The 27,263-nt window shown below is 39.4% G+C and overlaps 1 protein-coding gene across 4 annotated transcripts in view; it reads right to left on the minus strand.

Annotated features, from left to right (window-relative positions):
• FBXW11 (F-box and WD repeat domain containing 11) overlaps nt 1-27,263 on the minus strand; it is a 74,636-nt gene that overhangs the window by 24,284 nt on the left and 23,089 nt on the right. For all 4 annotated transcript variants that reach the window (XM_037396924.1, XM_037396922.1, XM_037396923.1 and 1 more), the window contains 4 exons: nt 11,578-11,640; nt 10,287-10,512; nt 1,763-1,949; nt 840-930 (listed from right to left, as the gene is read on the minus strand). In XM_037396924.1, coding sequence (XP_037252821.1) covers nt 840-930; nt 1,763-1,949; nt 10,287-10,512; nt 11,578-11,628 — 555 coding nt within the window. In that variant the 5' untranslated portion in view covers nt 11,629-11,640. The remainder of the gene's footprint in view (nt 1-839; nt 931-1,762; nt 1,950-10,286; nt 10,513-11,577; nt 11,641-27,263) is intronic.

Below are 27,263 nucleotides of genomic sequence, written 5' to 3' on the forward strand. Positions count from 1 at the left end.
CAGACCAATAATTTCACATCCATCACGTGGTTAAAATAAATCCATCACAATCTGTGGTACAACTTAAGTGTTTTGTGGTGGTTACACAGCAAACTGAGCAAGACAGATTTTCTGCTGGTAGGCAGAACACTAAGGTGATCCTGATTTATCAGAAACATTTTAAAATGAGGGAGCAAGCCCAACTTTGTAAATCTTAAGCAAAATAAGCAAAATATCAAAGAAAAGAATAGTCATTTTTGCAGTTTCTTTACTACTGATACTCCTGCACAGTCTATCACTGTAGGACTAATTAATGTTCTCATCAAAGCACAGGATGGGGAAAAGAAAACCCCATGCAGTGAAGAAAGCTGTATTTGCAACAGTCACCCCTTTAGATATACTGTTACTAGATAAGCAGTGTTTTAAATTATTTAAATAAATTAATCAAACAAATAAATTAAATTTAAATTAATTAATGATTTTAAATGTTTAAGGCATTAACCTTCAGATCACCTTCTAAGCGAGTGTAACCAATGTATCAGAACATTCAGCAATAGGTGGAACTGTCTTGGAGTAATGTGTCCTAAAATAGCTATTTGATCAAAATCCATAGTCCCAGAAGAGTTCCAAAAATCTTCAAATGCAAAAAGTTAACACTTAATGCACATACTGTGGCTGTAAGTGGCTGAGAGTGCTTTTGACATTGTCTGAAGAGCCAGAGCTCAAAAAGTAGTAGTGATACATATGTAGTGATACAGATACATATGATACACTTCATTGCCCCAACATGCAGCACCTTTGAAACACTATCAATATTCAACATTATTTCTCCCGCGGGTATTATGTATCAGAAAACATACCTCTATATCCTGTATTATCTTTGGGTATAAGGACCTGTAAAATGAATTTGGGGGGCCATCTGTTGGTCTGTTTTTAAACAGGTACTGATCCCTAGAAAGAACCAGAAACATATTTTTCAATGTACCACAAAGAATTCAAACCTTGAAGGAATTAAAAATCTGCACAGAACAAAGCCTTATGACATTCTTATAAAGTACTTGTAAAGTCACAAGAGTTGTAATGGCAATACTCAGAATTCTTACAATTTGACAGCTGTATTGAAAATATCAAAGACTTAAAAAGAAAATGAGTGTTTTCCTTATAGTTTTCCAAATCAGGGTTCACTGCTTCATAAGGCTTTAGCCAGCAGGGTGGCGTTCTCCTGCTCCTTACAATATGCCTTGCGTTTTCGTAGGCACACCACCAGAGAGCACAGAAAAACAGGTTTCTAAAGCAGAACACCACCTCATCTCTTCAGGTATTCCCAAAGGACAGAAAAACTCCGTTGCCACAAACTTAAATGGTTTCTCTTCGAGAGAGGCTTCTGCAGCCCTATCAGCTATTTTAAACTTTAAAAAAAAAAAAAGTTTAATTGGAAATACTTTACTTCAGAAAAAGCCCTGCAAAACATTGTTGCTAGTTTCTGTAAGCTGACTCTAATTGTTTGTTCTCCCTGCAAAACGGAAATTAAAAATTTGCAGACAGACTTACCGTAAGAAAGCAAGTGTTAAAAGACATCAGGGCACACAAGGACGGGACAAAGCCGAAGTGCAAGCAGGAGCTGACAGCTCTCCTGTAGCTACCCCAACCAGTCCACAGAAGAGATAAGCATCTCTGCGATAAGAATTTACTATAAACTTACTTTTGGCAGAGCTCACCATTAGGGAAATTTGTAAAGGAGAACACTGTACAAGGTGAATTTAATTATTGTCAAGGTACTTACCAACCCCTTCTTTCTGACAGTCCCTTCCATAGCGGGTCTGTGCGTACCATTCTTTCAATCAATTTTTTCCATAGCATTCCCTCAGAGATGACTCTCTGCCATTCCTTACATACCAGCTCTGCTGCACAGAGTGATCTGGCATCAAGATAGGAAAGGATGTTTTCTGCTATGTGATCTAAGCCTTGCTCTACAAAGAAATAAAGGCAATCAAAACATCAATCACTTCAGAGTAAACTACAAAACAAGCTTTGCAATATACATTCAGAGAAAGCCAACACAGCTTTAAGGCACTAGAGCAACACGATGATTAAGTCACCATACGTAAAAGCACCAGTTACAAATGAATCCAAACAGATACACCGAAATATCTCTAATGCTTTACTCCTTTCCCAGCAGTCTGCCTAAAGGACTGTCCCATCTTCCATTGAGTCAGAACAAGCACAAGCCAAAATTCACCACAGTATGCAAGTAGCAGAAAGCATTTTGCTTTTTCTGGGCACACAGAACCTGGACTTTTTGAGCACATAATGTACTGCGCTACATGATCCAAAAAAGATGATCATCTTCAAGCAGATATTTTATTAAGCAGCAGTAATAAAAAATTAAAATATAGATTATTTTACTGTACCCCTACATATAACAATAGGTAGTTCAACTCAGCAGAAGAGGAGACTCCACAGGAACAAATACAGACATATCCAGCAGAAGCATAAGCAAGGATTCTGCAAAAACTTTCTTGCATCAAATGCAAGGACATATTTTCTATTTAAGCCCTGCCTATAATCTGCAGATGCCAAGTCCACTCCTGAATTTTGTTCAGGACTGGTGGTAGAGCATACGCCAGAGACACCATGCCCTGCAGCCCAGTGTAGGAAGGAGAAATCAATGAGTTTGACAGTAATTTGTCAATCACAAATGCTGCTTTAACATTTAAGGCAGTTAGCCTCACTCATGGTTTGCCGCACTTGGGAGACAGCAGGACAAACCTACCAGAAGCTGGTGGGTTTGAGGCTTCCCTTCAGCTAGAGAAAACTTCAAGAGGGACAAATTTCTTGAAACATCTTCAAGTTGAGTAAATCAGACTATAACATTCAATACAGCATTTGTTTTGGGACCGATGGCTGCAATTGCTTCTAGTATGAGAATCAGCTAAGAAAAGCCCAGGATCAGCAGGAGTCAAGTAACCTTCAAATAATGAGAGGTGGTGACAGCTCAGCTTCTGCACTGTAAATTCCAGTGCAAAGTAAATTTAGTTCAGCTTCACAAAAGATTTCCCAATGTATTTACAACAGGCATATGAACAGATATTATCTTAGCATCTTTCCTGTGTCTGCTGCTCTCCTACACTCAGGGCGCACTACCTTTTACAGCAAGGGAGTGATGTGTGTCCATGTCCTGCTAATGTGACAATGCCAGCTTTACCAGGCCAAAGAATGAGCTCTACAATGTACTACAAGAGAACTCCCAAGGAAAACAACATTACTGCAAATGAAAGCCCTTTGGCAGTACTCAGACGTTGCAGAAACAGCATCACCATGGTGACTGCCATACTCTTTAACTTCACCTGCAGGACAAGGTGTGCTGGTCACCAAGCAATAGTTACGAGTGGACTGGGGTAACGCTGACTTTCATCGTGAAGAACCTAGCTACCAGAAGCAGCTTATTAACGCCTGTGATCCTTTGATATCATGGCAAGGTTAGTTTTGCATATTAAACGCACTCAACATGCCAGCAGAAGTTCAAATACAGCAGAATTGGGGTCCTGCCCATTGATCCAGGTCTACGTAAGGCCATGTGCTGCAATGTATCATTTCATAAATGTCACGTAATACTTATCCAAAAGCACTAGGTACTGAAGCCGAAGCTGGTAGAAAGCATAAGTACATCAATAAAGATGATGAATACAGTAAGCTGCCACCACTGATCTATCAAGACATAGAACAGGTGGAATGCTGCATGTGTTCCCTTAAGGTCTTTGCCTAGATCTTGTCTCCCACTGAGGGTGTTAGATTTAAAAATGTGATTGTAGTTGATTAAAGATACCTACACAGAAACCACTCAGATAACATACTTGCACTAAATTTAAAATAGCAACTACACTTTTCTTGTTTATGTTCCGACTACAGTGTCATCGGTCCCACAAAAAAATCACTGGTAATCTGTTAACTTATCTCAAAGGACCTGCAATTTTGCTTTCCCAAAAGCTCCACTAAACCAGAGATCTAGAATAACTTTATTTTTGTGAATAATGTATGCCAGTTGGCCAAGCATGAAAAAAAGAGATACTCTTTCAATCTAGGAGACTATGACCTTTTTAATTTTCCACTTTATCTCATAACAGCCTACTTTAGGCTTGAAATAGTCCTCAAAAATCAAAGAAACTACTGTTAATTTTTTTAAGAATTAAGAAAGTGTGCTCATATAGACCCCTACTGCAAGCTAAATTTGGCATGGCCTTCATAAAAATGAACAGCAGTAGAAAGGAGAAACCAATACATGTAGTTGAAGAGCATTTGTTCATTTCTTCTACATAATCTAGAGAACTATAAAAAGGCTTTAAAAAATGGTGAAAGCTCCTACAATGTAAATTGGGTTAACGCAAATTTTTCAATACCAGTCATAATAACAGATTCAAATAACTGAAATGAAGGTCCAAATAGCTGGTGGGTCTCAAATCCAGCCACTTCCAAACCAGCACATTCTCTCCCAGCTACACCATGTCTCAGAGCAGCTTTGAACTGCACCATCTCCTACATCACTGCTTTGAAGAAAGCACCAGGGCATTTAAATACATTGTTAAGAGGTCTTCCAGTCTGCCCCATCCCAACCTTTCCAGTAAATAACTCTCAGATTCTAAATACTGTTTACTTAGGATATATTTATCTTACTGCGATGTGATTCGAAACAGTTCTCAAGGTTTTTCCAGAAAATCCAATCATTGCAAGGTCATTTTCAAGAGTTTGTTTAAAATCATGAATCCTTGGGTATCATGGAGACAAACTAATTCATTGTGCAAAACAGAGGACAGCCAGATAAAAATAAAGAAAATAAATGAGTCTGGTCAGTAAGCACTTCTTGGATTTTGAAGGTTACAGGTGTGAACAAGGCACATGCCATGTTTTAAACAGGAACAGATCTAACAGTTATTTTACAGTTCAGTACAAAATAGTCACATTCAACAATGTAAGATCAGTCTATACAGAGCAAGTGACTGTCTAGTACATCTACAATGCTGTAATTACACAATAGTCCTCCTCATATTTTGCCAGCACAGAGCACATTACGTTTTGAAGAGGAAGAACTTTCTACATAAATCATTGCAGTTCCCAAAGCAAACAGCACAGATGATATGGCAATTAACCATCGTAATTACAAACTCTGTATTAGTAGAGCAGCACGCTGAGGTTCCTGTATAAAAGGTGTTTAAGGCTCCCACTTCACTGTGTCATTTTTCTTTCAACAGCCGTCATACAACACCTGAGGTTAGATTGCCCTCCGCTCCCTCTCCAGAGCAGCACCTGCACTATCCTCCCAGCATGTGCACCATAGGTCAGGGCTAAAGGTGTATTAATGTTTACCCCACACAGGGATATTTAGTCAAATCACTGGCTAACAAAAGCAACGATACTGCTAGGAAATGACAAAATTGATAATTCAGGTCAACCAGCATCTGGCTACTATGTTTCAAAGTTACTAATTAAATACAAAAATGAATGACTGCAAAGTTTGGAAGACGTTAGAAGAAACTGGGAATAAAAACCAAAGTAGGTTACAGTTAAACCAGCAGACCCAGAAATTATTAAAAAGAGAGGAAAACACCCTGATGCCAACAGTATTTCTGCAAAATGTGGCTGAATGACAAGTGCACCAGCTTCCAGCTCTCCCAGAGATACAAAGATGATGTGAAAGGAGTTTTTAATGGGCAGTGGCATGGCAGAAGAGCTGGGGCACACATCAAACTAAACTTTTCAGCTGACCTTAGTTCCCCTTTGTTAGAAGAAAAAACACATTCCAGCCTGGGATCCAAACAAGCCGGTAGTACAAGATACACTGATGACAGGCAAATCTTTCAGTGTCTGCACTTTTAAGGTGTAGAATTCTTTACTCATGCATCTGAAAGGTTGTAGGTGAATGAGCAAATGAATGATGCATAGTTCATCCAATAAACTGCCTGTACAGTCACAGAACAGCTGCCCTTAAGCACATTTTTGGTCAAAACTGCTACTGCTCTCCAGTAAAGATGGGACAACAGGATCCATGCTGAACAGGTACCCACCTGCTGGATACTTTTCTCATTCCAAAGATGGGAGGCATAATTTTGCCCAACTGGCATAAGTAAAATAATCATCACATGTATACAAACCTTCTTAGACAAGGAATGCTTAAGTGCTTTTAGCCATAAAGCACTAAGCAAACCATAACCCTGGACTTACTTCAACCATGTATTTAAAGAAAGGTTATGGGACAAAGTAGCCATGCTGGCTTGCAAAACACCTCACTTATAGTTCTGAGCAGTTTCTGAAATGTAAAAATTATGAACAATTCCCAAGGGAGAAACTGACAAACAGAAGATCTTCAAACTATATTCACGCACAAAATAATATTTTAAAAGTTTATCTGTTACTGCCATCTCCTGGCAGCAAACTAAATCAGCCTCTCCCGAAAGAGGGATGAGAGCTCCCAGGAGCTGTAAAGTTACCAATAACCAACCTAATAAAAAGGCTACATTGCAAGGCATCCTTTGAAGGCAGCCAGTGCATGGTTCTGTGGTTGGCTCTTGGTGGGTTTGAGGTTTTCCCACCTATTCCACCGTACCTCTAGTATCTTTCAGAAGACACTGAACGGGTCAGCTTGAGAGCGGAACTTGCAATGCTTTTCAGAGTTAGGACTACTGTATCACTTGTTTTTCGATAGTTTTTGAATCGAGCACAAACACTTTAGGAGTTTAATATACAGCATATTCCATTACTAGAAATCCACATCGTATTTTAAATCCTTTGTGCGAGTAAGAATGTACATGTCATTTAAGTAGCATTGAAGAATTTGATTTGTATTACAATTTTGAAACCATAAAAAGGTATTTGGATCACAAGACAACATACACCAGGGCTTGCTTTCCCCATCTTAAGACCTTTTAGCACAAGGCAAACACAGGATTGTTGAAGTCCATGGTTTTAATGATTTCCTATACAGAAATGAATGCGTCCATGTAATACAATGTGTGTACTCAGCAACTTGCATTCAACTGCTTTGTTTTCTTTTCCTTATGAATTATTATTTTTCAAAAAGATAGTACTCCATATTAAGAAAAATGAGACACAACAAAGCAGGAACATTTTGCAATTGTTCAATCTTTCACAAAACTGCCTTTGAAAAAGCAGTAACAACCCTCTGACAAACAGTTGTGAAAACCTGGCTCCAAAGCCTCCTCTCAAGCTTCAAGTCTAGAAATGCAACCTGAATGACCAAGGTGCCACCACCAATTCATCCAAAAGCTAAGCCTTTCTTGGAGAGATCACTGTTGCCATTTCTGGCTGTCAACAAGCTGATGTGAAGCAGAGGTGAAGAGCTGGCAGAGGCACCGGGGCATTAATGCCATTTCCTCAGACAGAGGAGGTACAAAAGTCACCCCCCGCAGCAAAGCCTCTGCTCCGCCTGGGGGAACGGTGTGACGGAGACTGCTCCAGAGTGCAAACAGGACAGGGTATTGCAATGTGTTTGGTGCCTTTCTGTGGCACGTGCAGAATTCAGAAGTACCAGGCTAACACCCAGGTCCCTCTCAAAATCCAGTTTTAAAAAAATCATTTCACTGTAACATCAGACCAAACATTTAGAGACAGGGCTAGAACATGTTCCCAAGGACAGTAACTCTCCAAATAAAGTACCAGGAAAATCTTCCTTCCTAAGGTCAGTTTTGTTTTCTACAGGTCAGGAATGTTCCTGAGAAGATCTAGACTTGACTGCCTATCTACAGAACTATCAGACTCAGTGTCTGGAGAGACAAAATCCAAGTGACAAGTGCTCCGCTTATTTTTATTCACTTCACTAACCCAAGGCTTTTTCAGGCTCCTGCCTGTGGTGTAATCCTAGTACCAAATGCTCATTAACCTTTACCTGAACTAAATCCAGGTTTTCCATAAAAGTTAACTGCAATGAGCTACCACATCTCCACAACAGCCAGAGCATATACACGTATGCGCATCGGTCTGGGACTGCACACTTTACACACACAGCTTGTTCATTATGAAACCATTGAGTTTTAAGGATCAACTGCAAATTACCAGGCAGAAGCCCTTTATTAAGATGCATAATTTTCACAGTTCTGTATTACACTGGCCACAGTTAAAACCAGATTTTTACAAAGTCAGAAACTCAAGTGTTTCCTGATGTTAAAATACGGCAATCTCTTCTTCTGTGACCACACGGAGCCTTGAAAGTTGCATACTGAGCACAAATACACAAATGCTTTGCCACCAAGTCTATTTTAAGATTTTTACTGCTTGCAAAAGTGCACAGATTTAAATTGTTTGCATTAGAAAAAAAAACCATCAAGTAAAATATTTATCCTACTTAACACAGTAGAAACAGGTCCAAAGCACAGGTAATTACAGTGGGCCTATCTAAGCATTTCAGACAACATACAGGACTAAGTTTAAGATGCATTAAGATCTGAAATAGCTGCACATACCTATTTTACATTAAAAGATATAAGCATTCAGTTTCATAAACAGTTTCTCCAACAGGTACTAAAACCTATCAATTTTCTACAGTAAAATGCATCTAGCATTTATTGGTTCATTTTCCAAAGAAAAATATGCTCAATTCTTATGCCTCTACAAGAGCTTTTGCAGTTTTATAGAAAATGCTGAAAAGTTACATCTGTTATTGATTATAGGTACCAGATGAAGGTTTGGTTGAATTTCAATAAGAAATTAAAACAATTAAAATCCACAGGGATTTCAAAGCTCAATGTGTAAATATCACTTTGTATGAAAATGAAACCCAAATGTGGGATGTCAACTCTATAAAACTGACTAACATCAGATACGAAACAGTCACTTAGATCATCCAACTGCACAGGCTTTCATTATTTTAGAAACACATTTCAGAAGAAGCCTGGCAGGGTTTTACTTGCCTGACACAGTGTATAGCGCTCCTATAGTTCTAACACACAAAACAGATACGGAAGGGACTTTCTTTCCTAATAAAAGGTGATGAGGTAGTGCTCAAGGGTCAGAGTTGCAATTTGATTAAGGAAGAAGCAGAAGTTGCATGAGACCATGCAAGGAGTGTTAAGATCAACATCTTAAAGATAATTACGAGAATCAAAAGCACAGTAGTGACTTAAGTCACTCTCGCAATTACGCTGTCCACCACGTACCACTGTCTTTTGACAGTTGTTTTTCACATGCTAGAGGAAACACTGTTGACAGATGTGGAAAAACAATGAGCATAGGCTCATCGATGAGGCTTCTGAGTCACTCTCATCAACGGGACTTGCAACAGCTGATACAGTATTAGCCATACTCCACAACTGTGATGTGCAGTAAAAAGCCCAACCACTGCCCAACTTGTAAGGACAGATCCTGCAAAGTAAATGTTTTGCCACCCACTTATGGAACAGCACAGCAGAATTATCACTTTTTTCCACTGAAGCGAAAAGAAGCCAGATACCACAAACGTTTTCCATTTTTCCTGCATCCTCACAGGTGTAAAATCAGTAAGGATAGTAGCAAGCAAAGACTATTTCCATGTACAACAAAAGAATTTTGCTTAAAAGAAGTGAGACTATCTTTTTAAAAGGTAGTACTGCGCTGTTATCTTTTAATGTGACATTAGTTCAAGAGGAGATTGATTTCAATCAGCTCAGATTAAGTTCCTGGGTCAATTTATACAGATATTCCTCACACACCACATCACCTTCAAAAAGGGCTGGGCATGGGAACAGTTCCCAGTATTTACATTGTAAAAAACAACAAAAGTTGTTCCGAGCAACTGAAAGAAGGAATCATGGCTGGACTACAGAATAAAAATCCACAAGTGCTTTTGCTCTCAAGTCAGTAACAAGACCAGACAAACCAGATTCACTCATCTAAGCAGGCAGCTTTTTATTTAAGATTTAGGAAACTCAGAACAAAACTAAAATGTAATGAATGAATGAAAACACCTTTATAGTATTTTTCTACACCTATGGTGTCCATATGAAAATGGAATTTAGACCAGAGCTTGCAGAGATACAACTTTAGCAACAACTCAAGTTTCAAATTACACACAAACTAGTCTTCCGGATATGCTACTCAAACTACTTTTACATGGAACAACACTGGCATCCAGTGGCCAATTCAATTAATCACAGAAGGGAATGATTTCAGCTACCCTCCTGCCCTTCTTTTAATTAGGAAGCTTCACTTTATTTATACAAGACAATCTCAATCTGAAGGACATTCTGAAAAGCTGCATACACCCAAAGAATTAAAAAAAAATATTTATAAAAGCACCTCTTGTAAAATAAGGATTAGTTTACCTGGTAACGCAGTGATGAAGTCCCGTTGTAACATGGGCTTCAAGTAAGAGTTAATATGTCCATGCTGATAGTGACACATTCGTGAAATAAGATGTTCCACAAATTCAACTTGATCTGATTCAGACCACTGGTCAAAATATTTAATACACAAGTCTTTTTCCTTTTCGTAGTTTCCTTCCGATGGTCTTTTTCTTGAGACAATCACAGATGAAGTTCCATTACTTATCTGTGTTTAGAAAAGGAGTATTAGTATTTAAACATAAAAAACAGAAACAGCTTTATAAAGAACTCTCTCAAGGAAGAGTATGTGAGAAGATGCAAGCAAATAACAAAACATTCTCAAAGCTACAAGTTACACCATATAAACTTCATCTTCCATAGATAAAAGATCAATGAAAGGACTTTGCTGGTAATTGTAACTCACTTCTTACACTGAAAGACTTGAATTCTCTTACACCTCTTACCATTTAAACAGAAGGAACTTAACTCTTTTCAGAAGAAACTTTTCCAGATTAAACCAGTGATTTCTGCTGCATATTGCAGTCTCCCTCTTCAAATTATTTACTCGGGTTCCAGCAGTTAAATTAATGCACATTTACAGACATGCTGACATTGGATATTAATATTCTAATTAACACAAAAATTCAAGACCTTTATGTCAGTGTCAAACTGCCTGGCCATAAATGAAAACGGACAATTACACGATATCAAGGGCTTGCTTTGTTTTGGAAACACAGCTCATGTCAATGTTTGGGACACACACATAAAAACACCATTAAAATCCTGGGAGCTTTACCTACAGATAAGGATGCTACAAGAACACCACTCCAGGACTCATTACTAATTAGTAAATAGAACCAACGATTTATGCCAGGCTCTTCTGAGCCCTTCAGGAGACCAAGAGAGCTGTTGGGGAACAACTGTCAGCTCTGAAATATTCCCAAACTTCTTCAAAGCAAATGGGTTGCAAGTGCTTGCCATGTGAAGGTGCTGAAATTTCCCTTTTAAAGGACAGTCACATGCTCAGAAAGGTTGAACTGTATCTCAAGTATCCTTTGATGCAGAATTGGCCTTCCAAGGTCAGCACAAACTACAAAATCTGAGAAGATCTAGTAATTTCTCAAGTATTATTCATTGGCATTACCCTTCACTTGAAGGCTGAGATAATTTTAGGATGATACAATCAACTACATACAAGGACGATTATGCAGATGCAAGATTTGGAAGTTTCTCAAAAGCAGGAATGTACAAAATCATGCCAACTCTCTTTCCACGCAACTGTTAGCCCTACCTGCCATAGGGTATTTTTCTTTGGAGACTCATCTTCATTCTGATCCTCCATTACTGACGTGTTCTAGGGGAAAAAAAAACCAAACGAACTTCAATTTCTTTATTCTATGGTAATTCCTTGCTCTACAAGCATTATGAAAAAGCAAATCAACTTAACAGATAAAATTCACTTTCCCAGTGAATAGAATTATCAAAGATTTCTGGCCAAAAAAACCTGGGTATTTTGAATAAATTCCCCTTTTAACTGACATGTTTATCAATTCCATTTACTGTAAAGATAACTCCCCAACCCCTCTTCAGTTTCCCTTGACAGGTTTTCATGCAGCCTTTCAACGCTTTTCTCACTGGGAAATAAATTCACTTTCATCCTACTCAAGCCAAAGTAATTAAACCTGTCAAAGTAATCAACCAGCACTTTCTGCCAAAGTTAAATTGCATACATCTAGTTAAAAAAAAAAAAAAAAAGAAAAAGAAAAAAAATCACTATACACTACTTCATGCAACAGAATATGTTGGTTTTGTTTCCTAGCTCTAGCTTACCACAAGGAGGAGGGACGGTTCTTGCAGAACGTCTTTGTAATACCCTGCCACAGTCTGTGTCCTATAACCCTTGGCAGTCACCATCTTTCTTTACCCTGACTTAATTACAGTGTTCTCCCCACATTATAACTGCTCCTCCCTACTGTTTTCTTCCCTTTTGTTCGAGAACAAGAGATGTAAGAATTTCTACAAACATTCAGCTGCAAATGTTTCTTTTACAGCTTACCTCAGTTTTTCAAACTCTTAACTTAATTCTTCCCTTTTCCTTTTCTTAACTCTCTGCTCCCTTTTGCTGTCCATAACACAATTACCATCTATTTCCACCTACTCATTGGTACCCCACACCTAGGCAATTACCGCTCATTTAGCTTCCCACCAACCCTGTCCTCCCTATCATTCGCCCCCAGGAGACACCAACAAACTGGCAGAGGGCTATTGTGAAAAGCCCTTAAATGTCTTAAAACATTGCATTTATTTCAGCCTTCTCCCCTCTTACCAGCTGTCTCAGTAGAAAGAGGAACAACGCACTCAAGTGAAACACATGATGGAATAAGTCACACAATTCCTTTACTCTTGCCGTCACAGATTATGGATTAACTCCTTAACAACTACATCCATCCCCATTCAAAAAACACAATTCCACTCAAAAGCATTCACTGCTTCCTCTCCTCCTCGTGTAAGGGATGTACCACACCAAACCCAGAAAACCCCCAAGATTACCAGTATTACCCCTCCAGGCAAGCCTTCCTCCACCACTTGACTACACTGCTTTGTCTGAAGTTTACCTTGAAACCTTTTCTGCCTTGCAGTAAGGTATGAAAAACCACGTATCACGTGGACAAAAGATTACATTATAAAAACTATGTCCACTGGGTGATGGAAGAACTTAAGTATATCTAGTTACAACACACATGACAATGACAAAACACAAGCCCAGGAGATGGCCAGAGGCAGCAAAGGTTTTGTGTTACTCCACAGATACATGTATTTTAGTGTTTCTGGACATACACAGAACAGTAACACTGGAAAAGTAAACGCCACATTCCACATTTTCAAAATCATACTTCCTCAATTGCCATTCTAGTTATTCATAACTACAGACTGTTCACAACCAGCGCTACCACTTATGTGCACATGGTGGGCGAACGATGCTCTCCTGCCACACGGTGCCACGAGAAGGAGCACACATCAGCCACAGACTCACTGGTACCCAACTGGCCCACACCAGTTACATTATTCTGGAAAGCAAACATGACTCCAGAGAATTATGCAGGGCTTTTCTTCATTTTATTTTAAATTTGAATGTGTAGAAATACTCATTACAGTGATTATATGTTGTTAACTGTTTTCAATTAGTATGTCCTTAAATGAGTAAGAGCATGTCATCCCTTTTGCAGCTGAAGGCTAAATATATGCATCGATCCTGTGAGCTAAGAGCAAGGAACAGGACCTCTCATTGAGAATATCAAACGTTGATGGCTTGGGTCAGCATATTCACAGAAATCTCACATGATACCAACTTAGCTCCAATCTATCTTCCCTTCGGTAGGTCATGGCAGGACTCTACCACTGTTTTCTTCTGCTCCTTGGTTGGGAAGTACCTTCAGAGATCATCGCTAGCTTTCCCTGGGATGCAGGATAAGAACTAACTCCTAAATGTCACATTTTTTCATTCTAGGAATCCATAATAAAACTTGCAGAGCAGCACTGTAACGCAAAACGGGCAATAACACAAACTTCACCAAACTGAGCAAACTTCCACGCTAAGCAGATTACAGAGCAAAGTTTTGTCTTTGGTGCACACCTATTCAGTTCTACCGTGGCTCTGTTGCTGCCTAGGTAAAGAAGACTGGGTGGCAGGCTTTAGGGACATGCTCCATCCGTGGCATGTCCACTGATACAAGGGAGAAGTAGGAGGGACTGCACTTCTCCTACCCCTTGCCGCTTGTCCCTCTTCTTTCAGAGCATCAGAGCCCACTCCTGGCTAAGATGACAGTGTCTTAGATCCACAAATGGGTGACCTGGCACAGGCAGTACTGTTGCTGATATTTCCATACCCTCTCAACATCTGGGCTGTGAACATGAGGGCAGACTACACAGACTGACTTTTAGGCTGGAAATTTAACTTCTGTATTTATGCATTTAACCAGGAAGTAGGCAGTTGTGTTAGTTTAATGGTATCTACTACCACCTCATTTATGGTGTTTTCCCTCTTTTCCCATCCTAAACTCAGTCCAATTTTCTTACCATATTTTAGAGCTTGAGATTTTAATCCTTCCTTCATTCTTTCCCCTTCTGCTCCCAAATATATAGTTTGTTTTCCCTATTATATCTTCTCTTCCAAATAAATTTGCTCTATTTCTGTCTTAAACAATTTTTGGGTCATTCCCCTGATTACATACATCCTAGGCTATAATGTGTCTCTAAAGCACTTAAGCCTACTAGCTGAAGACTAAAAGATGGCCAGGTGAGGATCATGTCCTGGAAAAAGCAATTAGACAACTCTAATCTGTCCTGTACATCCACAGCACTTGGCAAAAGAATAATTTCAAAATTCCTAACAGCTGGTGTCACTAGTCCTTGCTCAGGAAGGCCTCCAGCTCTTGTGCAAGAAGATAGATAGGCATCCCCAAGTCCAACTCTTCCCTTCGTCCTGCTGGTCCCTTCTCTCCACGTGTACCTTGTTGTTAACCTCACCCACCCTCTATATAAAACTACCGTGCTGCCCACCCCACCTCTGCAGGTTTCCCAAGTAGCTTTTTGGTGGCGTTAACATGGACTTGACTTCATTTCCCTGCAGCTCTGCTGCTGAACAGCATCAAGACCTGCAAACTGTGACCTCTCATTCCAGTTACCCTAGCAGGGCCGTCAGCCCCGGCAATACGAGCGACCTGCGCTCGCAGGCTCTGAAAGAACATGGCTGATTTTTCACCCCCACAACACAAGAGCCTAGCAGCTTCTCACAGTGGAAGCACAGCCTCTAAATATGGTCAATTAATCCTGTTTGTAAGTTCATTTTTTCCAGAAATTCTTGTTAAGTTGCTCACAGCTCTTGCGAGAGTAGAATGATTATTTCCAACCAGCTGTCATTCCTTAATTAGTCAGCCTGGAGTAAGCGCTCTCCATCCCCTACTGAGAATGGCAGCAACAGCGAAGTGATAACAATGGGTCTAAGCAGAGATGTTTTCCATTGCCTTATAGTTGTTATAACCCAACTGAATAAAGTTACACCAAGAAAAGCCTCTGTCTTTTATTTTCACTAACAGTAAAACCAGCAATGGCAGTAAAATTTACAAATTGCTCTACAAGTTGTAGTTTTAGTTTTAAAAGCTTGTTTCCTGAAGATTTGCATCTCATATTCCTTGCCTAGTTCTGCAGTAACTTCAAGCCTTCTTTAGTCTTTCTGCTCCACAATACCGCAAGTCTTTGGGATTTCTGAGATGCAGATGAACATGGCAAACAGGTTCAACAGTTACTTGGGGAGAAAGAGGAACTGACAAGCATAATTACAAAAAGCTCATTTCCTTTGGAGATTATGAAAAGCTTCCAAATTAATAAAAAAGAACAACCATGAATGATCCTCAAAGGCAAAATATTTTGTAGGTATTATAAAACTTCATGAATCGGTTTCAGTGAAGATCCTTAGCTACTTGGTAGCAACTAAAACCGGCATCTCAAGCGTAATAGTTCCATGTATATAGGATTGTACAACATTTGGTGCAAAAGCACCTAAGTTTTTCTGTAGATGAACGGCACTCAGCCTGCAAGGCTCATCTCACTCATGACAGATATGAAAAAAAGCTGCGTCTTTTCTAGCAGAAATCTATCCTCCACAGGCTAACCAGATTCCTACCAAATTTGTCTTAGCTATAAAGCAGGTAACACTTGGGTTTGCACCATGCTTCAGGACTTGGGAGTGCCTTCAGTCACTTAATTGACTCTGAAGAGAAACTGCATGGTGCAGCTTTGTTCTTTAACCCAGTTTTAGTGCCAGTATCTAGAGAGCAATTACAGAGGTGATAGCAGTAATCCTGGGAACTGGGACAAGACACACGAGTTGCAGGAATAGTACCTAGCAAGGCAGAGAACATTGCTAAGTTTCTTTGATGAGAAACTTTTCCCTATCCAAGAATGGACTCCCAGGATACAAAGAATGGATGGACAAAACTAGACAGTAGCTGTGTTACCTTGGGGGAAAAAAAAAAAAGGCAGTCTTCAATTATTGTATTTTTGGCTAAAACGAAAGGGAAAGTGATAGAAAACAAGAACTACTATTTTCCCACTACCCTTGAGACTACACCAGTAATTCTGATCTGAGTTAAAGACTGAGCTATGTCTTTAAAATCTGATTTTTGACAAAATTCCCTACTCACTGAAAAGCATACCAGGAAATTTCACTTAAAATTACAAAACAAGCAAAACTAATCAAAACAGTTCAGCTAAACAGACTCTGATCTCCTTTAACAAATCACATCTACATCTGACCTTAGAGAAGCTGAAGAAACAATTTTAAAAAATAATTAACACATACTTGGATATCTTGAAGTCAAACCAAGCAGATTATGCTTGAGCTCCGTGAACTCACATTGCCTTCTGAAGCCAGCTCTGCCAGCACAAGGATTGCTGAAGGCATTAATTACACATTCACCCAGAGGAGGAGAGGAATCCACCATCCTGGGTGGCGACTGGACCACATCAGTAAGGAAAAAGCTGGGGAACCACCTTTACCATCTGAAAGCGATGAGCGTGTGTCCCTCATGGCTTCCTGCTTTTAGTACAGACAAAAAACCCCGGGTGGTTTAAAGCATTTCAAAATGAATGCAAGCCTCTCCTTAGGATGTCATGGTCACTATTTTCCAATCCAGGAACCTGTTAAATAGCGTTTAATAACAACAACTTGACACTTGATCAGGAATATGAGAGGATTTTCTTCTTTTAACTACTGAGAGCCTTAATATACTGTAGCACAAGAGCTAAATGAAGTTGGAAAACCACTACTTAAACTGCACAAGATGCACCAAACCCCTTACATATCACACCCCTCAAAATCTGTAGATATACATCTGCAAAGAAATACAAAAAATACTACAGTGCTTCCAAACGCCGGGTCAGAAATAGGTGGTCACTGACAAAGCATCCTAACCACTGCAAAGACTCATCACTTCAAAAAAATTTCTTCAGAAGCATAGCCATAGGCTATATACAGAGGAACAACATAAAAGATTCCATGTCAAAGGAATCTGTGTAAGAAGGTATGGACGGTTATTCAAATCGGACGTCTGGCTCCACAGAGAAGACAGCACCAGCAACAACCAGCTCCAGCTTATGGGTTTAACCTCACTCAGATTGCCTGTACGAAATGGTTCCTTGCAATATTTCTCCATTAATTATGTACTAAGATAAAACACATCTTTTTTTTTAATTTAGAGAGATAATCAAGTGATACCTTTATGCAAAAAAAAAAAAAAAAAGAAAAAGAAAAAAATCCCTTCAGAAAAGTAGAAAAGAGAGCCCACAGCCGAATGATTTTCCAAATAAAGACTCTGAAAATATCTGATGGTAGATAAACTCGATCCGCTGTCCACAGTCACTATAAAGCATTGGAAAAGAAAGCTCTAAGGTTCATCCAGTTAAACTTGGTTTAGTTTTAGGTAGTCCTACAAGCTTCCTACGAGCAAGGAACCACACTCAATGATTCTTACAGATCCCTTCCAACTTGAGATATTCTATGATTCTAACTTGAAAGTTAACTCTGCTGACCACGGACTTGTCTATATTTGACATCTGTGTTAGTAACTGCTAGTTTCAGCTTAAATTAGCTGATTTATATAAGCACTTGGGATCTGCACAAATTAAACTCAATATGCTCCATTTCTTACCTAGCTAGCTACTCTGCCAATTGCCAGGTTTTATTTTAGTGCAGTTATTGCTGAAAGTTCAAACAAAAATAGACTTGAAATACTAAAAGAGTCTACCAAGATCCAACAGCTGAAGGCAAAATTAGAAAAGAAACCCTTAGGCTGAAAATAAGGCATCATTTTTAATTGGCCTTTGACTAACCACCAAAAAGCGTACAGGAAGATGGGGTAAATTCAGTACCAGCACACAGTTACCTAGTTTGTGTTTCAAGTCTCTAAAAAGAAATGCTGTAGTTTGACCACAAGCTGTAGATACGAACTTTTTTAAAAGATACCCAATGCTTTCACATACCCAGTCTGACACCTCTCAAGGGCCCATCAGGAAGTTTTGTCCAGAGCAGTAAATCCCCCAAAACCAACATTCTCCTGCTCCTGTCACTGCTCAGAGAAACAAAATCTTCACCTAAATGTTCCAGAACAGTTATTTCTATGGGTTCAGAAGACTACAAGCAGGTACTAAACAAGTTATCTTGTTTAATCACTAATGCTTTGATGACTGGCAATTAGTACCACTGATTTCACTTTGTTTCTGAAGTATGTCTTCACCTTAACCTCATTACAAAATTTATTTGCTGATCTGTAAATAAGTAACTGCATACCTTTTAATATTCAGTATGTCTGGCTTAACAGGAAATTAATCTCAGAAGTCAGATCAGTATGGGCTGTGTCCAGATAGGACTACACTACGTAACTTGTTTGTACGTAATTTCATTTAAAAACATGATCAACAGTTTAGAATTACTCTTCTGATCCAATTCCATGAAACACTAAGCAAGGGCTCTGACTCCACCACAGAGCTTTTGGTGATGACACATCCTTTTAATAGGCATAAAACTGCATTCTGAAGCCTGGCAGAGCAGTTAATTTCTTAATTCATACCCCAACCTGCAAAGCATAATTGCCAACGAAGTAAGAACCGTAACAGCAAAATCACTCTGCTGGCTTTTAGAACTTCAGAAATAGTGTAATACAGGTTCTCATAAATTTAAAAAAAAAAAAATTAAATATATATATAATTTACTGATTAAACCTTAAAAAAAAAAGTAGGTTGCAGTAAAAAAACAAACAAAAAAGTGCTACTTTTGTCCAAGTTACCAGCTATTTTCCAGCATGTCTGTATTTCCACTGAGCAAACTGGCATCACTAGAAAAAAAATATAACTATTGCAATCCCAAGAGACATCCAGTGTTTTCAGCAGCAGGTGTAGTTTCTAAAATCAGATGGGGAAGATGCTTTTGATCTTTCAGCCAATTCAAGTCGTCCATGTCTTGGGGTTTTTGTAAGTACATAATAGCTTATTACTTCTTAGGGGCAGGCTTACCTCAACAGGTACTGCGGGATCACGTCTAACATATTCCTTGCGTAACCATTTCAAAGACACCCTAACTCTCATTTAATATTCTGAACGTCTGGAATAAAGAGTCAGTAATCCAAAACTGCCTGTATCCATCCTATATTAATATGTTGTATTTACAAGGACAATGAGTACCGAATTGTGTAATTGTAGCAGTTTGATGACTCATCCCTGCACCATTCCGAGTACCCAACCATGAAGGCTTGCTAAACTTGCGCATCATGCAAGTTATTTTGCTGAATATAAATATGTTGAGTCCCAAATATATACATATTTAATCACTTTCTCTACACCTGCCCCTCAAAAGTACCATTTTATGCAGAATCAGCTTACTAAAAAAATGGCAAATGCAGTTTTAAATACAGCTAGGCGAGGTCTGGGGGCTACATTAAGCCTTGCTGTAACATTTTCCACAGTGACTACTTGTTCAGCTTATGCTGGTAGCTGAAAAAATACAAATCAATAATAATAACAACAACAAAATCTTAGGATGTGGAAGAGCAGCCAGCAGTTAAGGGGTAATCCAGCAAGTCTTACTGCAATGCTCCACCTGAGGCTTACTGATCACGTTTTACTTCAGATGAAAACTGGCTTTATTTTCCAACCGGCTGGACTCTGCAGCCCTTTCCCAGCCTAACAGGAGGTTTAATTATACCTTCAGCTTACAAGTGTTGCTTTTCAGCTGTCTCAGTTCATGCCTTGAACTATATGGTCACTCAGCCTTTCTTGGCAGATACTGGATGTGTGCAGTAGATTAGCAGTCCACATTCTTGCTTAGAGCAGAAAAATCTCAATACTTAAATAGTATATTAAAGCAGTCATCAGGCTTATCGTTCCTAGCACTGCAAATGGTTGCAATCACTTTCCTAAAACACTTCCGAATTAGCTTTCACAACTCTAGAGTATGAATACCCCAAGACAAACCCTTTCTGCCTGCAAATGATAATTTTAACAGTAAAACGTTTACATCAGAAATATAGCTATGACGAACTGGCTGTAGAAAGATACACAGACACTAGGAGCAAGGTACTGGGTTTGGTTTGGTCTGTTTTAATTAAGAGAAATTACCTCAAGTTCTCAGCTACAATTCCTATTATTGCTTTTGCACTGACAATAGCACTAATGGTTCACCTAATTGATCCTCCAAATAAACCTATTCAGGCAGAACCTATGTGCACTCTAATCTTAATCCATCACGAAGTAAAACAGTTTTTCTGTATGTTTAAAACTCAAGGGAAACTTCCAATTGCATGATCTATACAGTGAAGTCACTGAAACTACTGAAGTAAACGCAACATGTTTTCAGAGCTTCCACTGCATCACGGGCACTTGCCCCACACTACGTATTTGTTCAGACCATGTGCATCTACAACTACACCAAAAGCTACCTTAAATAACTGGATGTTGTTACGCAGTTAGCAGGACTAGACGTCAAGCTTTTATTATTATTATTATTATTACGAAAACATTAAGTAGCATTTACTACCTTAGAAACTGTCTCAATACCTAGTAAAGAGCCCCTTTAGTTTTTATTTCCTATATAAACAAAAAAATCCCAAATAAAAACTTGAGGGGAAAATACTGGCTCAAGATTATAGCAACTTTTATGCCAGAGCAGATGCAAAGAAACCTCTTCAGATCCACTCATCTATTCATTTATAGGACTTATAAAAGGAAAACAATTTAGAATGTTGCATTTCACTGCTGACTGCTCAGATTAGCACCTCCATCATAACCACTTTAATCGAGGAATTTAAGCACGCCAACAGCAGCTGATTTCAAGGACTCCATAAGCAGCCAAGACTTTTTCAAGCTGACTGATGCATCCCCGCAACACACTATTTCTACATTAGCATTCATGTTTCAAAGTCCTGAACCAGCTTACACACACCTCCTACCAGCCAAGTAGTTCAAATGGAGTACCATTTCCAAAAGCATTTGCAGTGTGTGGACACCCCGAGTCAGGTGCAAGGCAAAATTCAAATTACGCTTCACACTGTACAACGCTGCATACAAAAGCTGTAAGTTGTACATTTTTTTTCTGCATTATGTTCATGTGTAAATAAGGCAAAAAACACATTACCCTCCCCTACACAATTAATAAGCCTGTTAAGTATTTCAGATTAAAGGTAGGATAAGTAACATCTCACAAGCAAATTTCAGACTAAGCTAGTAATTAGATGACTTCAGATTCATCAAAAATAAATTAGCCTATGTTGAGATTAACTACATCTGCAACTTGGCTGCCTGGTGTAAAGGTAAAATAATTCAAGGGTTATTCCTAGATTCCCAGAGGGAATTTAGGTTCAGATCTCTGCTACTAGCTCCATGTGAAACCAGCTCTGTCCAAATGTAGTTACCTTGACATGCCAGCCAGAAGACTGGCACAACCCTCACCCAACACAAAGGTGGCTAAAAAGCTGTATGAGACAGGACATTGATAGGCATCAGAAATACAGACACTGCAGCCAGTTAAAGACCCAGATCAATAAGCCATTCTTTCCAAAGCCTTATTTTTTTTTTCCTGATATCCACTAATGCTTAACACATGCATTGGTGCTTATTACCTGATTCTTTCCCTAAGATCTAGAAAAGATCTGCAGTCTTAAACTCTCCAGTAAAACAATAAAATGGGTCAGAAGGAATGGAAGCAGCAGACGTACTTCCAGCTTGAGAGAACTGGCTGAGCAACAAACACAAATACCACATATTCTTCAGTTATGTGTGCTTTGATAATTAAAAGTAAGTAACTCTAAACAACTACAAATCCACAGCTATGAACTCACTTGCATTAAATAATATGACAAGATGACTGGAGAACCAAAATAAGCTGCAAGCTTCAGTTACATGTTCAATACTTTCATCCAAGCACATCTTATGTATTTTTTTCCCTAATTTTTTGAAGGCCAGGTTCTGGCACTAGTTTCTCTACATCCCTTCTTGCTTTCCCTGGCCACCAGAACTACATCAGAATTTATTCTCATTCTGTGGCTTTTTTTGCTCTTCCCCAAGGATCAGCAAAACTTTAAAATATTCTGAAAGAGGTTTCTATACAAACTTTTTCTGTAAAGGTTTTCAAAAGGTTACTCAAAAACACTGAGGAGTCTGAAATAATAAAATTGCAATAGCCCTCAATTATTTGTCTTTTGCAAAATTGAAAGCATTTGCACACAAAAGAAATACAGAATAACGTAGCCACCACAACAAAATATTCAACAAAACTAAAGCCTTAAACCAGTCAGCTACTCCAAGAAGAATCCCATGCTGTTGTGAGTCTGGTTTTTTTTTTTTTTCCTCCAAAGACGTACGGTAACATATTCCAGATTTGGCAACTCATGAAACTGTTATCAGTCCATCGTAACTATTCAGGAAATCCTAATCACTCATTAATTGCCTGAAACACAATCTTTTGCTTACACACAATTTCAGTGTGTTTTTGTAATTGCCGATATCCAAGCAACCAAAAACCTGGAGAAAACCTTATCTCAAAAAAGGCTGCAGACTAACCTCAGCTAAAGAAAGAAGCCTTCAGTAATAAGAGATGTTAAAAAAACCATGCGCAAATCATTTTTTTCAAATACTCACTCAGCCTTGCCTGGGGTTAGGCAGACATTCTGCATTTGAGTGCTGATTTTATCTAGGTATTAAAAGGAATGTGCAATTGCATAATTTAGATTTCACATGATTTATATAATGGATGTCTAAATGCTTCTGACCCATCAGGTCAGCACTACTTCTCCCCCTGTGACTTCAAGCTACAGTTGATTAACACAAAAAGTACATCATTATAAGACTCTACAGAAAAGGATTTGAGAACAGGAGGAACAGCTGCCCGATGTCCCAGGTTCCTCTTTTTGGAAGATTATTTTTATTCTGTATCACATCAGTGACTTACTTTACGTTACAGCACACCATCTTGTAGCAGCATAACTGAGAGGTGGTAAGCTGTTGCATGGGGGCAGCAGATCGAGAAGGCAGTGGACAGCTGAAACCAACATATTGTGCAAGGAAGATTTAAAACCAAAGCTGTGACCACCGCAGCATGCCAGCAACCATCTCCTTACTTCCTGAAGACAGCTGGGTTTGATGTCACTTCAACGGGAAAACTGCTGTATGTTTCTTTTACTTCTGAACAAAAGGACAGAATTATACGAAGTTCCAGCTATGGTTTCTGTGGCTTGATCTGGAATCTGAAAGGGCTTTTGCTTCTGACAAACTGCACTGAAGGATAACTTTGAAGTTTGCTGGGCTCAAAAAGAACTGAAGAGATAATGCAGGACAAGATAAAAGTCTCTACTGTAGAGTGATGACAATCACTTAGCAGCAAGCATCCTGAATTTTTACTATTCAGGTACTGAATTTAAAGGCATTTGACCTAATTCTTATCATTTTTCCCAAAACATGTACTCAGATATAAGCATGAGACTTTCAGATGACATTTGCTCCAACAACCTGAGCTCAACTGTACAGAACTGTACATGGATTCCTGTAGCATTACTGTAAATATTTTTTCAGTATTATATGCCTTGAATAAATTCTCTAGTTCAAGTATGTTCAAATGCAGACAGAAGTACTATGATTTTAAAAGTTCAAGTGTGCATTCAAAAGATGTTTGCATTCATATGCTTTATAGTAAATATTTAGCAGTTTGTTTATTCAAAAATAATATAAAAAAGTAGAATGGATGCCAAAAAACCTCAACAGGTTAGAAACGTAGCTTGGATCATCCCTAAAGCCTAGCTTAATAATTGCATCAAAATCACAAGTGAATTGAGGAATGCAAAAAACATTTAACAATTAAAATGTGAAGAGTTTGGCTTCAACAGCTGAGAGTTTCTAAAAACACCAATGCAATGCCACTGAACAGAATTCAATACTTGCAAAGTAAGTGGAAAGGCTGGGATGGAGACAACCTGTATTATTTCTCTACGGCAACAATGTCAACTCTAACTTTTGAAGTATATGTAAAATACACCTGTCCAAAGCACTGGGAGGCCATCCTGTGCCACAAAGTAACGCCTTTCCCTAGTGGGGCTTTGCAAGTACGGCTACTTTGCCATAGAAATATTATGCAAAGTAGTACAAGGGTTTGGTCATAGTTCCTTCTTTCTCTGCTGTACCACTCTTCCATACCTGACAGATGGATTTGGTAAAATTTGCTCAGTTCTGGTGTTGAGTTTGTAGACAGCCATCCCACCCTCGATGCCGACTCCTCTGATTGATTTGGATTCTACCACCATTTCAAAGGATCACAAAACCCAAACCACATTTGTGAAGACTCTCATATGCCACAGCCTTGAAGACTCACATAACTTATCAGATGCAAATACGGGAGGCCCAGGGAAACCTAGGAATGGCCTGCCTGCTAAGCACCCCAGGAACTTTTCACACTGAAAGAATAAATGCCCTTATGATGATGACTCCTACAGTGGAACCACTAGGACCAGCAAAATCACTACTAACACTGGTATCAAAAATGCTCCTTAATTCCCCACAAGCAAGAGATCCAATCCTCCTGCCAGCGTTGTTTCTGATAAGAAGTTTAACAGTGCTATGTAAAGACACCACACAAATGTAATTTCAACATTAGTGAGAAATTTTTCATTATATTTTTCTGTTTCCTGGAAAATTCTTCCATGGGAAACAGACCAAACACCTGCAAGGAAGAGGACTATATCAAATATACCAGGAATAGACTGCCTTGCATTTTCTTCCCTCTCCAAAGAAAGACTTCACTCCCTCCCAGCACAAGCATGGCACTACCAGAAGGCAGGCAGAGCGCCAGGCACATTACCTAGCAAATTCCTTTGCACCATAACAGGATCACATAGCAAACCCCCCCTCTTCTCCAAAAGAGGTTGAAAAAACATAAATACAAAGCAGTGGCTAACAACATCTCTCCACTCAAAGACATACTCTCCTGCAGATACATCATAAGAGGTATCAGGAATAACAGCTCCTGCCCACTACTTGCGAAATGTATTAAGCTTGATGTGATTGTGTTAGCTTTTATGAGGAACAGAAATCCATGTTCGAAATTATGCTCATCTGTTGCAGCTATAAGCAACGGGCTGTGGATTTACTGAGGCAAGGTCTAGTATCTTGTGTTGATAAATGAGTCCATCGTGAAGAAACATACTTGCATCCTTTGGGACATACCCTTCCCAGTCTGAGAGACAATAGACTGTGATCTCTACATGGTACAAGAGAGAGACACTAGCGAAAGCCAGAATAACTAGGAGTACACCCAGGGGAGTAAGGACTGGATCTCTAAGCTCACATTACTTTTTCTGCATTCACAAGTGCCTTCTACAGCAGACAGCAGCTTAGCAAAATATCCAAGAGGGAGTCGTATCACCACTCCCACCTAATCTCTGTCATAAAGATTACTGAGTAAATTACTAACTTTTGAACACCAACAACTTCTGAAGAGAAGACAAAGGTGAGAGAATCGCACACCAACTAACAGCCACAAGTGAAATAACTTGAAAAAGCTGTTTAGAAAGAGAACCGCTTCTGTTCAGGCTTCTGTTCAAGCAAACTTGCAGCCCGGGGATGAAGCATATGATCCTTAGTGCTCTCTAAAAACTGCTGAAAACAAGAATCCAAAAAAAGCACTCATAGATACAAAGCTGTTTCTACTAGCAAACCCCTCTACCCACAAGCAGGAAAGTTAGCGCTGGCAGCACTCACACAGCCCCAGCCCAGAGAGGCCACTGCAGTGACCCCAACATGTGCAGTGGTTTTCACAGCCTGCGTGCACCTCCCGGCCCGCAGCTGCCACGTGCTGCGTGCTTACCACAGACCAGAAGGAATACAGACGGACTTGCTCGGCAGAAGTCATAGGCAGCTACAAATGACTGATGTACATCGTGTCTGGGGATAATTAGGAACCAAAACTTACAGGTATTTACCCCATTTGCTAGTCTTCTGACATCAGGGAACATGCTTCTGCTCCTCAGCTAAGGAAACTGAAGAGGAAGAGCTCTGGTTCGTAGCTCAATACTAGCTCACTGGCTGAACATCTGAAGTAATCTACTAAGTAATCACTCTCTTCTACTTAAAAATAAACAATATGAATTGACCATAAAGAAAAGGTCTCTCTTCGTGCCCCTGAGAAAGAACAGGCTTAGTTAATAATTAAAGTCATAAAAACGAAAGCACACAGATATACAATGGATGACTGAAAAAAGTGCTTATCATAACACTTTCCTTCAGATAATAAATCATGCTTAGAAAAAAAACAATCCCTCCATATTATATTTACTTCTCCTACTGATGTCTAGCCCTAGCAAAAAGCCATGGGCACACCATCAGGAAGCAGCACCCCAAGCCACAAGCAGAGCCATACTGGGTGCTCAGGAGCCCACAGCCAGAGCAGCGAGCCCAGCTTCGGGCCCCCCAGTACAAGAACTGCAGTGGGATACTGGAGTGTGATCTGCTGAAGGTGACCAGGATGGCTGAGCACTGGAGCACCAAGAAAGGTAAAATGCAATGTTACTCTTTGCAAAATATTTGCAATATATGCAACTAACACCAAATCCAGCTGTCACATCAGTCCGCAGTCTGCCACACACACACGCCAAGAACTGGGGAAAAAAAAGATATTATGAAAACCTGCTGAAAACAAAATCAACTTCATTAATTATGAGAGGAGCCTCCAGCTTTGGCCAGAAGAAGCAACAACACTGGAAGCACTGCTACCGATTAACGGAGGGAAAACTGGACAGTTTCGCATCAGATCTAGAGATTAGGTAATTCAGGGCATCTCACTGCACAAAAAGGCAACAGGCCTACTGCATGGATCTCTTTCATTGCTTCTACAATGCTATGCTCAGCTTTAAAGCTGTCTTAGAAAGAAGTCTGTTTAAAACA

This window comes from Falco rusticolus, chromosome 8 (assembly GCF_015220075.1).
Source record: "Falco rusticolus isolate bFalRus1 chromosome 8, bFalRus1.pri, whole genome shotgun sequence".
NCBI classification, from domain to species: domain Eukaryota; kingdom Metazoa; phylum Chordata; class Aves; order Falconiformes; family Falconidae; genus Falco; species Falco rusticolus.